General features: G+C 37.0%; 1 protein-coding gene across 2 annotated transcripts in view; it reads left to right on the top strand.

Moving 5' to 3' along the window:
* Positions 1–16,379, top strand: part of LPCAT2 (lysophosphatidylcholine acyltransferase 2) — a 77,134-nt gene that overhangs the window by 35,761 nt on the left and 24,994 nt on the right. For both annotated transcript variants that reach the window (XM_004057662.5, XM_055364255.2), the window contains 3 exons: positions 1,910–1,992; positions 5,499–5,624; positions 7,025–7,178. In XM_004057662.5, coding sequence (XP_004057710.3) covers positions 1,910–1,992; positions 5,499–5,624; positions 7,025–7,178 — 363 coding nt within the window. The remainder of the gene's footprint in view (positions 1–1,909; positions 1,993–5,498; positions 5,625–7,024; positions 7,179–16,379) is intronic.

The raw sequence follows: 16,379 nt of genomic DNA on the forward strand, positions 1-16,379 counted from the left end.
GCAGCAACCCAGTCCAAGAACTCTTTCTGCAGCTTGCAGCTGCCCCCTTAGAGAGGAAATAATCAGATAAATGTGAAAAGTAAATATCCTGTAGCACATTATTCTATAATTCCATACATTTTATCTTAAAAATGCAACTTGCATCCATGCCATCCTCCACATCCTCACTCCCTCTACTCAAGGTCTTATTACCTCTCCCATGATTGCAGCTGCTTCCAGACATTCTCCCTGCTCTTAGTCTCTTCTTTGGTGCATACACTCCTTACCGCTGAAGTTACCACTTAAAAACTTGGACCTGGTCATGTCATTCCCTTGCTTAAATGTCACCCCCTTGCTTAAATGTCACCTCTGAGATACCAGTGCTTACAGTTTTCTTAATATGATTGACAAGACTTGAAAACAGGTCCATTTGGAAAAAAATGGTATTTTTAACTACTTCTAGTTGCATTCTTTATTTATCAAATGGAAGTGGTAAGATTTACCTCAAGGAATTGTTTAGAGAGTTAATCATATAAAGCCCCTAATATAAAATACCCAGCACACAGTAGATGTTTAATGGATGGTAACTCTTATTGGTGGATTTAGCTCACTGTTTCATAAATTTCTACCCTACTGAATGGAGAGCTTCTTGAGGGCAGGGACTTTGCTGTCATGTTTGTAGGGCTTAGTGCAGTGCCTGAGCACCTACTATGGGGGAAAAATTAATGAAATAAAATAACGTATGTAAAACACCTAGCATGATGCCTGGTTTGTAGTTATAATTCAATAAACAGTAACTATTGGCAAAATCTCACTTATTCTTAAAAAGCCAACATCAAGTATTAGTTCTTCTATAGAGCACCCTTAACAGAATTAGCTTTCCTGTGTGCACTCTCTCCCTAGGCACCACCTTCCTCTTTGGCTGCATTTCCCTGGCCCCTGACAAAATTAATCCTTTCCTACCGCTTGCTCTCATCCTCCAGGAAGGATGGTTAGTGGAGAAAATAAGGTTTTTTTTTGAATCTGACAAATCTTGGGCTGAATTCTGGCCATGTGACTTGCATGCCTTTAGGTAAGTTAATTAAGCTATTGAGCCCCATCTATAATTGGGGGTAATAAGGGTAATGACACTTAGCATATGGGGTTATTAATGTGTTGTTCTATACTATTAAAATATTGATCTTCTTTAGAGCAGGAAATAGGGTCCTATTAATCTTGCCTGGTATATAGTAGGTGCTGAAAAATACGTAATAACTTGAATATGGCACTAAAACCTTGTTAATGTTAGGAAACCATAAATAAAAACAAGAACAGTACAATTGAGGCATCACAGAACATCAAGTGGAGAAAAAGTAGAATTAAAAATGCTGAAGCAAAAAATGGTGTTAAGCAAAAAAGCTGTAAAGCCAATACTAAGAGTTTTTTAAAAAAGCAGAATAAATGACAAAACATAAAGTTCAAACAAATAGTAAAAATATGGTTGACATTAGAATGGATAGAGAGGATGAAAGGCAAAGAGAAAAGAAAAAAAAGTTTTCACATAAAGGGATGGGAATTTCACATAAAGGGGTGGGAGTAGTAGAAAATGCAGTTCGAGGAGAAAGATCTTAGTAGCTACAGCTTTACACTTCCAGAATTCCAGACACTGACTTGTTTCACTCACACAATCACCAGGGAAGTAGTGATCTTAGCCCTCTTTTTAGAGTTGAGATGGTTCAGCAAAGTTAAATGACATACTAGTTAACACACAAGCAAACCTAGGGCTTAGAAACAGATCTCCTGAGTAAAGCCCAGTGCCCCATTACCTCATATAACCTATGTTCTAGAAAGGTAGATGATTCAATATATTGATAATGTATAAATTAATTTACTTGGCATTTAATGTCTTAGGCTTAAGACATTGTTATGGAAATGTATATTTGTCTTTCAGTTTATGCCAGTTCAAGTACCAAATGATGAAGAAAAAAATGATCCTGTCCTTTTTGCCAATAAAGTCCGGAATTTAATGGCAGAGTAAGTGTCCATATTTGATTATAACTCATAAATAATTTGAAAATTATTTGTGCATGTCGTTTAACTCATTTTAAGGATTTTTTTTAACCCCTGAAGGCCTCGTTCCCGAATTCATTTTGATACGTAAAATAATGTGCCCAGGGATGAGGTCAGTATAACAATCTATAAATATTTTCCCCAGCTGCATACCACAAATAAGGAAATATATCTTTACCAGAAAGACTGGAGAGGATACAATAACCAGAAAAGACCAGTCAGTGCCTTGCACAGGGTAGATTCTCCTAAGCTGGCCCGCCACTGTCAGATGAGCCTTGTGATGATCTCAGTGGTTCCTGCCGTGGCCCACCTTCTATCCCTTCGACCTTCATATAGCTGCCCAAGGATGAGTGTTTCTAAGGCATTACTGACTATAGCACCAAAAAGGAGAAAGTTTGCAATGCAAAAAGAGATGCATAGAAGAGGGAAAAAGTCACCTCTTCATGGATGGCTATAAAATAGGATTTAGAAACGATAAAACATAAGGTTAATATTTTCCTGCACATAAGGGAGTTCTAACTGGCCGTTATTCTGACTGGATAAATCACCCCCTATCTTGTAATGAAAGAATGTATTATACTATACCACCACCCAGGTAGCCTCAGAGCCCTCCAGGTGTGCATCCTCTTCCCACACACCACCTCTGTCATTCCCAGTAGTAGGTTTGGAGCTAATAGACCAGCAGTGTTTATTCTCTTAGTAAAAATTCAATGAGAACTCTGAATTTAGCTTCATAGCTGAATTTAGCTTTATAGCCAGATTTCATATATATATAGCCAGCCATGTATATATGTATATGTATGTGTCTCTATAAGTATATGTTTTATTCTAATATATGTATCTTAATATTTTTCTGCAGAATAACTATTTTCAAAATAGAATAAATGTTTGGCAAAAAATTTGCTATTAAGTGTATATAGATATGCTTGTTTTATCTAGTTTCTAGATCAGCTACAAAGTTAGTTTTTATGTTTTCTTCTCTTCCTTTCTTATGTTTTCATGCCAGCTTATATCCAAAAGGTAGAAAGCAAGATAATTATTAGAAATTGAGAGAACTGGGCTGCGCGCGGTGACTCACACCTGTAATCCCAGCACTTTGGGAGGCCAAGGTGGGTGGATCACAAGGTCAGGAGTTCGAGACCAGCCTGGCCAACATGGTGAAACCCCGTCTCTATTAAAAATACAAAAATTAGCCAGGCATTATGGCAAGCGCCTGTAATCCCAGCTACTCAGGAGGCTGAGGCAGGAGAATTGCTGGAACCTGGGAGGCAGAGGTTGCAGTCAGCCAAGTTTTCATGCCACTGCACTCCAGCCTGGGCGACGAGTGAAACTCTGTCTCAAAAAAGAAAAAAAAAATTGAGAGAACTTATATCAGATATTTTGGCTTCCCACATTGTGCTTAGAAACAAGAGAAGGGATTTGTTTAGACAGCCTTTTTTTGAATTCAAAGGTGCGGAGGTAATAATGACTTGTGATAAAGAGTAAGAAAAACCTTGATTAGCTGCACAACTTTGGACAAGTCTCCTCCAAATCCCCTTCTCCTCACATGTGAAATGGGAGTTAAAATCATTGCCTTGTCTTTCTCATGGTTTTGATTATTAGGAGACTCAAGTAGGAAAGTATATGATAAAAGCATTGGAAAACACAAGTACTGTGGTAGGCCCTCAACTTAAGTTATTTAACATTATCTTTACATCAACTCTATGATATAAGTAAGAAAGCTGACTTGGGGAGGTGAGTAGTTTGCCCAAAGTCACACTAGGTAGTGACTGTCTGGGCTAGAACTCAAATCCACATTTCCTGTTACCAAAGCCCAAGCTCTTAACTATTATACTGTACTATTTATTGTTATAAGTCCCAAAATATTTTAAAATTTAATTTTCCATCTATATATTCTTATACCAAAACACTTATTAATCAAAGAGCTTAGAAAAAATATTTTAGATAGAAAGAAATTTTTTTTTTTTGGTTTTTTTTTTTTTGGAGACAGTCTTGCTCTGTCACTCAGGCTGGAGTGCAATGGCGCAATCTCGGCTCACTGCAACCTCCGCCTCCCGGGTTCAAGTGATTCTCCTGCCTCAGCCTCCCGAGTAGCTGGGATTACAGGTGCCCACCATCATGCTCAGCTAATTTTTGTATTTTTAGTAGAGATGGGGTTTCGCCATGTTGGCCAGGCTGGTCTCGAACTCCTGACCTCGGGTGATCCGCCTGCCTTGTCCTCCCAAAGTGCTGGGATTACTGGCGTGAGCCACCGCACCTGGCCGAAAAAAATGTTTTATTCTGATTGTATTCATTCAAAATTTAATGTTTCTAGCAATGATTCAACAAAATCCAGTACAGCTTAAAGACATAATTTTATGGTTTTCACTGAATATTTTTGAATAAAAATTTAGTGAAGAGGAATGTTTATCTCATGTACTGCACCTTTTTTTTGGTATTCAGTGTTTTTCCAGTTCTTATAAATATGTATTTTTTTCAAATCTAATTCACTATCATTTAATTTGTGAGTAGTGAAGTAGGAACTAGGAGTTATACTTTACCTTAAGGATGGAGGATGTTTAGGTTTAGAAGAAATATCTTTTGCTTCAGTATTTTTGGAAGATTGCTATGTAGCAAGAAGGTGATCTCTAGCTATAAAAGATGAAAAACATAGACAGCTAGCAATTTGGATAGATTGTTTACTTACACTATATACAAATGCCATTTATCTGTTTATTTTATTTTATTTATTTTTTGATATGGGGTCTCCCTCTGTCACCCAGGCTGGAGTGCAGTGGTGCAGTCTCAGCTCACTGCAACCTCTGCCTCCTGGGTTTAAGCAGTCCTCCTGCCTTAGCCTCCTGAGTAGCTGAGACTACAGGTGTGCCTCACGTAATTTTTATATTTTTAGTAGAGATGGGGTTTCACCATGTTGGCCAGGCTGGTCTCAAACTCCTGGCCTCAAGTGATCTGCCTGTGTTGGGTTCCCAAAGTGCTGGGATTACAGGTGTGAGGCACTGTGTTCGGCTCCATTTATCTGTTTAAACAGTACCCTCCACAGGCATTCTTTTTTTGTCCTTACTATAACCATTTGGAATAAGGATAGTATTCACTCCTATGTACAGATGAGAAAAGTGAGGCTTCATCCACAGCTGGTGAAAAACTCCACTACGACTTGAACCTAAGTCTTCTAATTACTTTCCATGAGACTGAAGGCAACTATTATTATTATTATAGTTAAAACACAAAGCAAAAATTATCAGCTACACATACAGAAGCATGTAGATATAAGGAGATTAACTTGATCCTTAGTAAGCCTGCGAAGAAATGGAGAAACATGTCTCTTTGTCAAGAAAAGCGAGAGTTACTGGTTTAAAAAGTAGTAAATACTTTTTCATTTGCTGTCGTTTGGAACCAGTTAAAGCCTAGTGAAATATGATTACTTTTTTTTTAAAAAAAATGAATTTTAGTTTGCTTCTTAATACTTTTAGAGCTCTGGGAATACCAGTAACAGATCATACCTATGAAGATTGCAGATTGATGATTTCAGCAGGACAGCTAACATTGCCAATGGAAGCTGGGCTGGTGGAATTTACTAAAATTAGCCGGAAATTGAAGTAAGTGTATTTTAAAATGACTACACTTTCATAAAGTTGTCCAAAAGGGATCTGAAATCCTGTTTATTTTCTCCTGCTTTATTAATGCTCAGCTCTAGTTCCCATTTGGTGTATATTAGGAAAGTCAGAGTTGTGAATTTATCTCACATTTTATTCATCTACTTTTGCTTGTTCAAGAACAGTTAACTCAGAGATATGTGCATTGGTCACAGGAGGAGACCAAGGGATAATAAATGTGGATCCACACAGATCTGCCTCCCTACTCAGAGGGAGTTAGTGGCTCAGAGAAGTTAGTCCTGCCACCTTCTTACAAGGACAGCATCATTAGATGATACTGGCATGTGGTAGTCAGAACTTCACATGTGAAACATGAATTGATTTGTATAGTTGCAATTCTTACCACCACTGAACATTAAATACTTGCCCTAGATCTGCCTTTTTTTCTGGATACCTATTTTTTTAAAAAAAAGGCAAAAATCTTCTTCCTGCTCTTTTGATCTAGTTTAAACCATTGAGAACATTCTTGTTGAGCTTTTTGCTATAAAAGGTGTAACCCTCAACCTCCCTCTACCCTTACTGCAGTTCATTCTGTTCTCAGCCCTAACTGGAATTTGCAGAATTTATTAATTAACATCCTGTCTATGAAGGAGCTGAAGAACCAGTTACTATATCAAAGTTCAGTATTAAAGTATAATATTTTGATAACTGATATAGAAAATATTATTTATATTGTAAGATAATAAAAATGTTTTGCTTTTGTTTGCATATTATAGTTACAATGTTCTGTAGATTTAAAAAGTTTAGTTAGTCACTGAAATTGGGCTAAGAATATATGTTAGGTCATTTGTTTAATTCAACAAAGCAAAGATAGGCTATGATGTAAGCTACAGTACATTTTCCAGTGTTTTATCACCGTAGTTTTTCATAACTAATCTTGGAGGATATGTGTGTAGTCTAATGAATCCCCCTATCATAACATTTTGTGAAATATGAATTCATTATCAGCCTGAAAGCTTCTTGAAAGCAAGAATTGTTATTTCATCTTTAAAAACTTAATACATACTATAGACTCACTAAGTAATGTTTAGATTTAAAATATTTGCTTTCTTATTTTCTTCTCATGAATAATTTATTATTCCACTACAATGTTCTTCTTTTCATGTACTTTTCTTTCCCTGAGATATTTGAGATAATTGTCAGTTATACAAGTATCCTTTAAAAGATTAAATGCCTGCATATATGTTGAATATGTGCTTTTAAGTACCTATTTTATTCTCCTTTACAAATTTAACACTTAAAATATTTTTCTCTCAGATACGTTAGTAAAATAATGATCATAAAATGTGCATGTGAATTGGAAAGGGCTAATAACATGTATCTATAATTCTTTGTTTGTTTAGATTAGATTGGGATGGTGTTCGTAAGCATTTGGATGAATATGCATCTATTGCGAGTTCCTCAAAAGGAGGAAGAATTGGAATTGAAGAATTTGCCAAGTATTTAAAGTTGCCTGTTTCAGATGTCTTGAGACAACTTTTTGCACTCTTTGACAGGGTATGTTAAAATTTAATCTTTCACATTTTTACTCTGTCAGTCCTACAGTGAGTAAATCAATATGGTAGGCAATTTGAAAAACTTGATAGGTCAGTGTTAGAAGAATCAAGGCTGAGCCTATGGTTTAATTGCATGATTTTGTTTTTTTCTCCTTAATAGTAATATTAATAATTGTGTGTGTATTGTAACATTTATTATACTGTCATATATAATAAAATATCATATCATATCATATCATATATGTATCTATTATTTAGTGTAATATGATATAATATATGTATCTATTATTTTAAATACCAGGTCAGAAATAAATATTGTGACCATATAACCACATTTGTGGTATGGAACTGGAAGAGTTTATATCATTGGCAGGAATTTTAAAATTTATATCAAAACTCATACATTGATGACATGAGTGTTTAGAATTTTATTCTGAAGGTTTTAGACTTCCACAAACCTGTATGAAGACCAAATAGATTTTTATTTTCAAGTGACATTTTGTAACAAAGATTTTAATTAAAATCTGGCCATTTGCCATTATATTGGGGATACAGTTTGCTGCTTATGAATATTTAAGTACATGCAATTAGATAATTGAATTGTCAAAAAGTTTCCCTAGGAAAACTGTTCACAACTTCAGGTTTTCTATTTTTTAATTTGTGTTTTAATATATAAAATTGATAGTATACAGAAATTAGCCAGGCATAGTGGTGCACACCTGTAATCCCAGCTACTCAGGAGGCTGAGGTGGGAAGATCACTTGAGCCCAGGAGGTGGAGGTTGCAATGAGCCAAGATCATGCCACTGCATTCCAGCCTGAGCAACAGAGCAAGACCCTATTCTCAAAAAAAAATTGATAGTAAAATGCACTCTTTTGGTTACAGTTCTATGAGTTCTAACAAATGCACAGAAGCATGTAACTACCACTGCATTCAAGATACACAACAGTTGAAAAAATATATATATTTTCTTGCAGCTATTCCATTTGTAGTCAAGCCCTTCCCCCAGTTTTAAGTCCTGGCAGCCAGTGATCTGTTCTCCATCAATATAGTTTATCTTTTTCTAGATGTCATATAAATGGAATCATACAGTATATAGTTTTTTGAGTATGGCTTCTTTCACCAAGTATAATGCATTTGAGATCCAGGCATGGTGTTTTATAGATCAATAATTAATTCCCTTTCATTGCTGAGTAGTATTCAATTGTATAGATGTACCATAGTTACTTTATCTATTCCCTAGTTGAGGAATATTTGGTTTGTGTACAGTTGGGGGCAAATATGACTTTAGCTGTCATTCTAAGAATTTGTGTATAGGTTATTATATAAATGTAGGTTTTCATTTCATTTTACTTGGGTAAATACTTAAGAGTAAGAACCCTTTGTTTTATCTTATTTGAGAATTACCTTATTTTGCATTCATTCTGAAGGATATTTTTGTTGTACAGGCAGGTCTTAGAGATGTTTGGGGTTTGGTTCTAGCACTGCAATAGAGGGAGTATCACAATAAAGTGAGCCATATGCAGTTTTTGTTTTCCCAGCGCATAGAAAAGTTTATTTATAATATACAGTAGTCTAGTGAGTATGCAATAGCATTAAGTCTAAATAAACAATGTGTATACCTTAATTTAGAAACACTTCACTGCTAAAAAATGTGAGCAATCATCTGAGCCTTCAGCAAATTGTAATCTTCTTGTTGATGGATTGTCTTGCCTCAGTGTTGATGTCTGCTGACTCATCAGGATGGTAGTTGCTGAAGGCTGGGCTGGTTGTGGCACTTTAAAAAAATAAGACAACAATGAAGTTTGCTGCATTGATAGACTCTTCCTTTCATGAAAGATTTCTTTGTAGGCTGGGTTCAGTGGCTCATGCCTGTAATCCCAGCAGTTTGGGAGGCCAAGGTGGGTGGATTTCCTGAGGTCAGGAATTTGAGAACAGCTTGACCAACATGGTGAAACCCTGTCTCAACTAAAAATACAAAAATTAGCAGGGCATGGTGGTACATGCCTGTAATCCCAGCTACTTGGGAGGCTGAGGCAGGAGAATTGCTTGAGCCTGGGAGGCAGGGGTTGCAATGGGCCAAGATCATGCCATTGCACTCCAGCTGGGCAACAAGAGCGAAACTCCATCTCAAAAAAAAAATTATTTTTGTAGTATTCGATGCTATTTTATAACATTTTACCACAGTAGAACTTCTTTCAAAATTGCTGTCAGTCCTCTCAAACCCTGTCATTGCTTTATCAACTAAGTTCATGTAACAGTCTAAATCAATTGTTGTCATTTTAACAATGTTCACAGCATCTTCATCAGGAGTAGTTTCCATTGCAATAAACCACTTTCTTTGCTCATCTATAAGAAGCATCTTATCCATTCAAGTTTTATCATGAGATTGCAGCAATTCAGTCACATCTTCAGCCTCCATTTTTAATTCTAGCTCTCTTGCTATTTCCACATCTGCATTTACTTGCTCCACTGAGGTCTTGAGCCCCTCAAAGTCATCCATAAGGGTTGTAATTGGCTTCTTCCAAACTCCTGTTAATATTGATATTTTGACCTCCTTCTATGAATCATGAACGTTCCTAATAGCTTCTAGAATGGTGAATCTTTTCCAAAAGGTTTTCAATTTACTTTGCCCAAATCCACCAAAAGAATCACTAGCTATGGCAGCTATAGCCTTATAGCATTTCTTATGGCAGCTATAGCCTTATAGCATTTCTTAATAAGGCTTCAAAGTTGAAATTACTCCTTGATCTATGGGTGGCAGAATGGATGTTGTGTTAGCAGTCATGAAAACAACATTAGCCTATTTCTATATCTCCATCAGAGCTCTTGGGTAACTAGGTGCATTCTCAGTGAGCAGTAATATTTTGAAAGGAATCTTTTTTTCCTGAGCAGTAGGTCTCAACAATGTTCTTAAAATAATCTTTAAATCATCCTATGAACAAATGTGCAGTCATCCAGGCTTTGTTGTTCCATTTATAGAACACAGACAGAGTAGATTTAACATAATGTTTAAGGGCCCTTGGATTTTCAGAATGGCAAGTGAGCATTGACTTCAACTTAAAGCCACCCACTGTATTAGCCCCTAACAAAAGGATCAGCCTGTCTTTTGAAGCCTTGAAGCCAGGCATTGATTTCTTTCTAGGTATGAAAGTCGTAGATGGCATTTTCTTTCATTAAAAGGCCATTTCATCTGCAATGTCATCAATTATCTTAGCTAGATTTTCTGGATAACTTGCTGCAGCTTCTCCATTAGCACTTGCTGCCGTACCTTGCACTTTTATGTTATGGAGACAACTTCTTTTCTCGAACCTCATGAACCAACCTCTGCTAGCTTCAATCTTTTCTTCTGCAGCTCCCTCACCTCTCTCAGCCTTCACAGAATTGAAGAGAGTTAGAGCCTTATTCTGGATTAGGCTTGGGCTTTACAAAATGTTGTGGCTTTGACCTTCTATCCAGACTATTCAAACTTTCTTCATAACAGCAATAAGACTGTTTCACTTTCTTATTATTTGTGTGTTCACTGGGGTAGCACTTTTAATTTTCAAGAACTTTCCTTTGCATTCACAACTTGGCTTGTTTGATGCAAGAGACCTAGCTTTTGGCCTGTCTGGGCTTTTGACATGCCTTCCTCACTAAGCTTAATCATTTCTAGCTTTTGATGTGAAGTAAGAAATATGCAACCATTTATTTCACCTGAACACTTAGAGGCCGTCGTAGTGTTATTACTCGGCCTAATTTCAGTATTGCTGTGTCCAGGGAACAGGGAGGACCAAGGAGAGGGAGCAAGACTGGGAATGGCCAGTCAGTCCATGGAACAATCAGAACACACACATTTATCAATTAAGTTTGCCATCTTACATGGGCAGAGTTTGTAGTGCTCCAAAACAATTATAATAGTAGCATCAAAGATCACAAATTATAGATCACCATAGCAGATATAATAATAATAATTTTTGAAATATTAGGAGAATTATCAACACATGACATGAAGACATGAAGTGAGCACGTACTGTTGGAAAAATGGCACTGATAGACTTGCTCATACAGGGTTGTTACAAATCTTCAAATTGTTACAAAAAATACATTGTCTGTGAAGTGCAGTAAAGCAAAGAACAATAACATGAGATATGCCTGTATGTAGAATTCTGAGTTGACTGTTCTTTTCTTTTAACAGTTTAATAATGTCTTACTTTAAGTGGCCTCCATGGTTTTGCAGCCTTACTAGTTGTTCTTCAAGTTTTGACTTTCCTCACCAATCCTCCTCTTATGGTATTTTGTCCAGAGGTAGTTGCTTATTGTATTTTGTTCAAAGTTTCCAGTTATAGTCGAGAATGATAGGCTGGCTAAAGATTCCATCCATCTTGGTGTGTAGCAACAGTTCCAGTTTTATATTTACTATTGGGAAAAAAAGTAGTTTGTAAAGAAAACATGGCTTGATGACCAAAATAACCAGGGCTTTTTTCTTTTTTCCCAGAGCACACTAAATTCTTCTAATGACTTATTCTGTGATCTCATAGATGAACTATTCTTTAACAAGATGCTGTTAAGCAACCTTCTTTTAGGTGTAGTGCCTGGACCTCTCTTCTGGGCTTGCATGCAGCATACAAATAATCTGTCATCGTCTATGAAATACTAATGTATGACTGCAGCAGTACTACTATAAAGTGCAATGAAGATTTAGGGGAAGAAAGAAGTAAATTATTGTTTATTTGTTTTTTTCTTGAGACTGAATGTCACTCTGTCACCCAGGCTGTAGTGCAGCGGCGTGATCTCAGCTCACTGCAACCTGTGCCTCCCGGGTCCAAGTGATTCTCCTGCCTCAGCCTCCCAAGTAGCTGGGATTACAGGCATTCGCTCCTACACCTGGCTAATTTTTATATTTTTAGTAGAGACAAGGCTTCACCATGTTGGCCAGGCTGGTCTTGAACTCCTGACCTCAGGTGATCCACCCAACTTGGCTTCCCAAAGTGCTGGGATTACAGGTGTGAGTTACCACACCAGCCACAAGTAGATTATTGGATGTAACTGCGCAAGTTGGAAAATTAGAGGTACCTTTTTACTTGTGTGATTACTAATATTTCTGAGATTTATATAGCATTTTCCACTATGGTTTTAGAAACCATGCAAGTAATTTTAAATAAAATGTATATATATATATATGAAACTAGTGACGGGAAAGAATATGGCAGGGATGTACAAACCAGGACAGGAGATAGGGAAATAGGAAGAGACATGAAACAGGGACAAAGAACTAAGTTTATAGCATATCTTAGACATTGTGCTCATCAGGATTTTTAATCAAAATTAAAAATAATATCTGTAGAGCTTGCCCTGTCCTTCAGGTGTCAAACTATTATAGCTAGCAGTTACAGAATTGTTATGACACCAGGGCCGGGCGCGGTGGCTCACGCCTGTAATCCCAGCACTTTGGGAGGCCGAGGCGGGCGGATCACGAGGTCAGGAGATCGAGACCATCCTGGCTAACACGGTGAAACCCCGTCTCTACTAAAAATACAAAAAAAAATTAGGTGGGCGTGGTGGCTGAGGCAGGAGAATGGCGTGAACCCAGGAGGCGGAGCTTGCAGTGAGCGGAGATCGCGCCACTGCACTCCAGCCTGGGCGACAGAGCGAGACTCCGTCTCAAAAAAAAGAGAAAGAATTACTATGACACCAGTTCTGTCTTTTGATGATTGATGATACCTGCCAACACCCTCATTGTTTGTACAGCACTGTTAACTATAGGAAGATTTGAGTGGGGAAGGGCATATAAACCAAAGATTAAAATAACTGCCAGCTAGCTGATTGACTAACTCAGACTAGAGATAACAATTGGCCCAGGCAGTTGGAAGACTGGTGAGCCTTTGCAGCCTATTTGGTTACCGCATTTTCGCATGAACTGATTTGGTAGGCTGACATATTATTTTATAATTGTGGGGTTTTTTTTGATGTTGTTTGTTTGTTTGTTTTGCTTCTTTGTATGATATGTCTGAGGTTTATATATAAACCGTAACTGTTCTTCAAAGCACTTTTCTTTTGATCTCCAACATACTGGATGGTAGAGAAAATAGTCTGGAGAATTAATGATTAATGCATTTTCACCTTTCTTTCCTTCCTTTTTCCTTTTTTCCTTTCTCTATCTCTGTCTCTCTGTCTCTCTGTCTCTGTCTCTCTCTCTTTCTGTTCTGAACACACCTGAATGTCTGTGCCTGTGAAGATTTACTTTGTTTTGAGAAGCTGAATTGTGCAATTGATGCCACACCTTATACACATACCCACTTTCCATGCTAGGCTTCTTTTCTCAGTCTCTGTGAGTGATTTAGCAGAGGGAAGTTTGATGGGAAAGGCAAGAAATTTCAGCAGCTCTATAGTTTGTTTCTCTCAGGGTAGTTTATCTTGCTAAACTAAGTACACAATGGGAGGAAGGATGGGAAAGAGAAAAGGTAAGGTGTCCCTGTTGCTCTTTCAGCAGCTAGAAATTCCTGTAGTGGAAAATGCTCCCATAAGCCCTTCCCATGTTCCCTTCCCACTTTATCCTCCTTTCCCCCTTTCTTCTTTTCTTTTCTCATCTTTCCTCAAGTCTAGTGCTGTTGTGGTTGGCATTTGGGGGATGGAGGGAAAACCTCAACATCTCTCCACCATTCCTTTACTTTTTCTTCCCACCTGCATTCTTGGTTAGTCTACAAAAACTTCATAATAGTTTTTGTCTCAATTTATCCTACAAAAATATGCTATTGGCTCCTTCTAACATGTCTTTACATTCTAAGATATTTGATGGCAGACAGTTTGAAGGCCCAACAAAAATGTGGTATTCATGATCCAAAGCATGGCATAGTTCACTAGTTTGGGATAATTTCCTTTGGAAGGTCTCATATCTTTGAAAAACAAAAAAGACCCTTTCCATCTTTGGGTTTAATTTCGCTTCTTTATTTTCATGAACGTGTTCTTAACTCTCTGCTTCAGAGTTTCATTGGGGATTAGTTAAATGTCCAGATGAGTGAGAGCTAAGAGCTTAAACAATGGTTTAAAACAATGACTTCTCAACATTTTTTATGTTTATAATTCAGATTAAGAGTAGACGTTATGCCAGCACACTTGAAGGGATTCAAAGACACTTAACAAGATTAGGAAATTTTTACACTGGCTAAATCAGAAGTAATTATAGCACAATCATTTTTACAGTTATAACAATGTCTTGCGATGTCCAAACAGCATCATTGTTCATTTCATCCTCCTTCAGCACCACGTTATTCAGCAGTTGTGTGCTGCCCTGGCAGCAGTATCTTGTGTACCTATAAAACAGTTCTCACATATTTCTGTAAGCACATAATTTTTTTTGCAAACTTGCCAATATACTATATTATCTGCCTCTTACCTCCTACCACAAGCAAGTCTTATCTCTTCCACACTACATCTCAAGATGCATTCATCTGAATTTTCTATCTAACACTGTCACCATATTCACTAGCAGCAAAGCTACATTTCAGTCAGGAAACTTTTTCTGTAAAGGACCAGATAGAAAATATTTTTGACTTTGCAGACCACATGGTGTCTGTTACAACTATTCATCTCCACTATTATAGAGCAGAAATGGCCATAAAAATACATAGATGAATAGCATGACTATGTCCCAATAAAACTGTATTTGCAAAACAGGCCCAGATTGGATTTGGCCCACCAGCTGTAGTTCGCTGGTCCCTACTGTATTTCCTAAGCTGATGAAAACAAAGCATGCTCATAGGTTTAAGAAGTGGATTGAAGGATTACTACAAGTCACTATAAGTCTGACTTATAGTGACTGTTATTAATTTGTGGGTATTCTACATCTGATTTAAAGGGATCACTAAGACTCTTTATTATTGACTAATCTGTCTAGCTCTTGTTACTATCCTCCCATAGTTGTAAGTAGTGGTGTATCATTCATCTTCACAGATGAGAGGAAAAGAGTGAGGAAATTGATTTCTTATTCTGAGCTGTAGCCTGGCATGAGCTCACTTTCTCTTTTTACCAACACTATTATGTGCATCATAGATTATTCCCTAGTAAAATTTAGATAGGTGATTATGATTTCCATTCTGTAAGAAATTTAACAACGGTCATGATTTTTCCCATTTCTGCTCCTAACAAGTACTTAGTTCTTCTGGCATTACTATGTACTTCGTTTAAATACTAGACAGGAAAAGTTTGTGTATACTTTAGCACTTTGGCAATCCAGCCTTCTTGGCTATTGTAAACTTCTGTAGATGTTTTATTACTGTTTCACATTATGTGGAATGAATGTGTTTCTTTATTCCAAGTTTTTCCTGTCTGCCCTGTTCTTGTTCTTGGTATTAGTTCAAGTGTTAAATCTTGAGTGCCAATAATAACAAACATCCTTGCCTGCCCCTTCCTGTTAGAGAAGGTAGGGTGCTGTAGTGTACAGGTTTTCTGCTCATGCTGAGAGTTAGGACAGGGCACTTAGGTGGCTTAAATGACTGGAAACAAATAGTAAAGTCTTCTATATTTTAAGTTTCCAGTTAAGGTTTTATATGTAATACAGTATTTCATAATTCACATGAAAAGAACCATTTTGATTCCAATCCCAGTTAATCAAGATTTGCTATATGAAGTCTATTCCACAACTTATATGATACAATTTGCAAAATAAAAAAAAAAAGTCTACAACTTTCTGGGTGTGACACATAAACTTTTCTATTCAGTTGCATAAGCTGCCTTGAAAGTTTGGTTCTATATGTCCGAGTATTTCCCTATTCAATTCTCAGGTTCACTTAGCTCATCCATTTAGTCCATCACAGTATTTTCTATGTCCGAGTGTAGTTAACTAAAATGTCCATTTAGACATGAGAATTATATGCTTTACTTTTGGCTTCTCAATGCAAGCATACTTGGGAGATGCACAGAGGAAACAGAAAGGAGACTGTAAAATTAAAATGTAACTTTTTAAACTAGAGCAAGGGAGTAATTACTGGCCTCCTCCAAGAGCACAAGGAAGTAAAGAACAAGGCTTTGTAAAAAGAAAATTGTGTCAGACCAATTTAATTTCCCTCTATGACAGAGTGACAGTCCAAGATGATAAGGAAAACCAAATAGATTTCATCTGTATGGACTCTAGAAAGGCTTTTGATTTCATCCAACATGACATTCTTATCAACAAATTAGGAAGGTCTGGTCCAGATCATATTGCAGTTAGATGAAGGCCCCA

The sequence above is a fragment of the Gorilla gorilla genome, chromosome 18, assembly GCF_029281585.2.
Source record: "Gorilla gorilla gorilla isolate KB3781 chromosome 18, NHGRI_mGorGor1-v2.1_pri, whole genome shotgun sequence".
Lineage (NCBI taxonomy): Eukaryota > Metazoa > Chordata > Mammalia > Primates > Hominidae > Gorilla > Gorilla gorilla.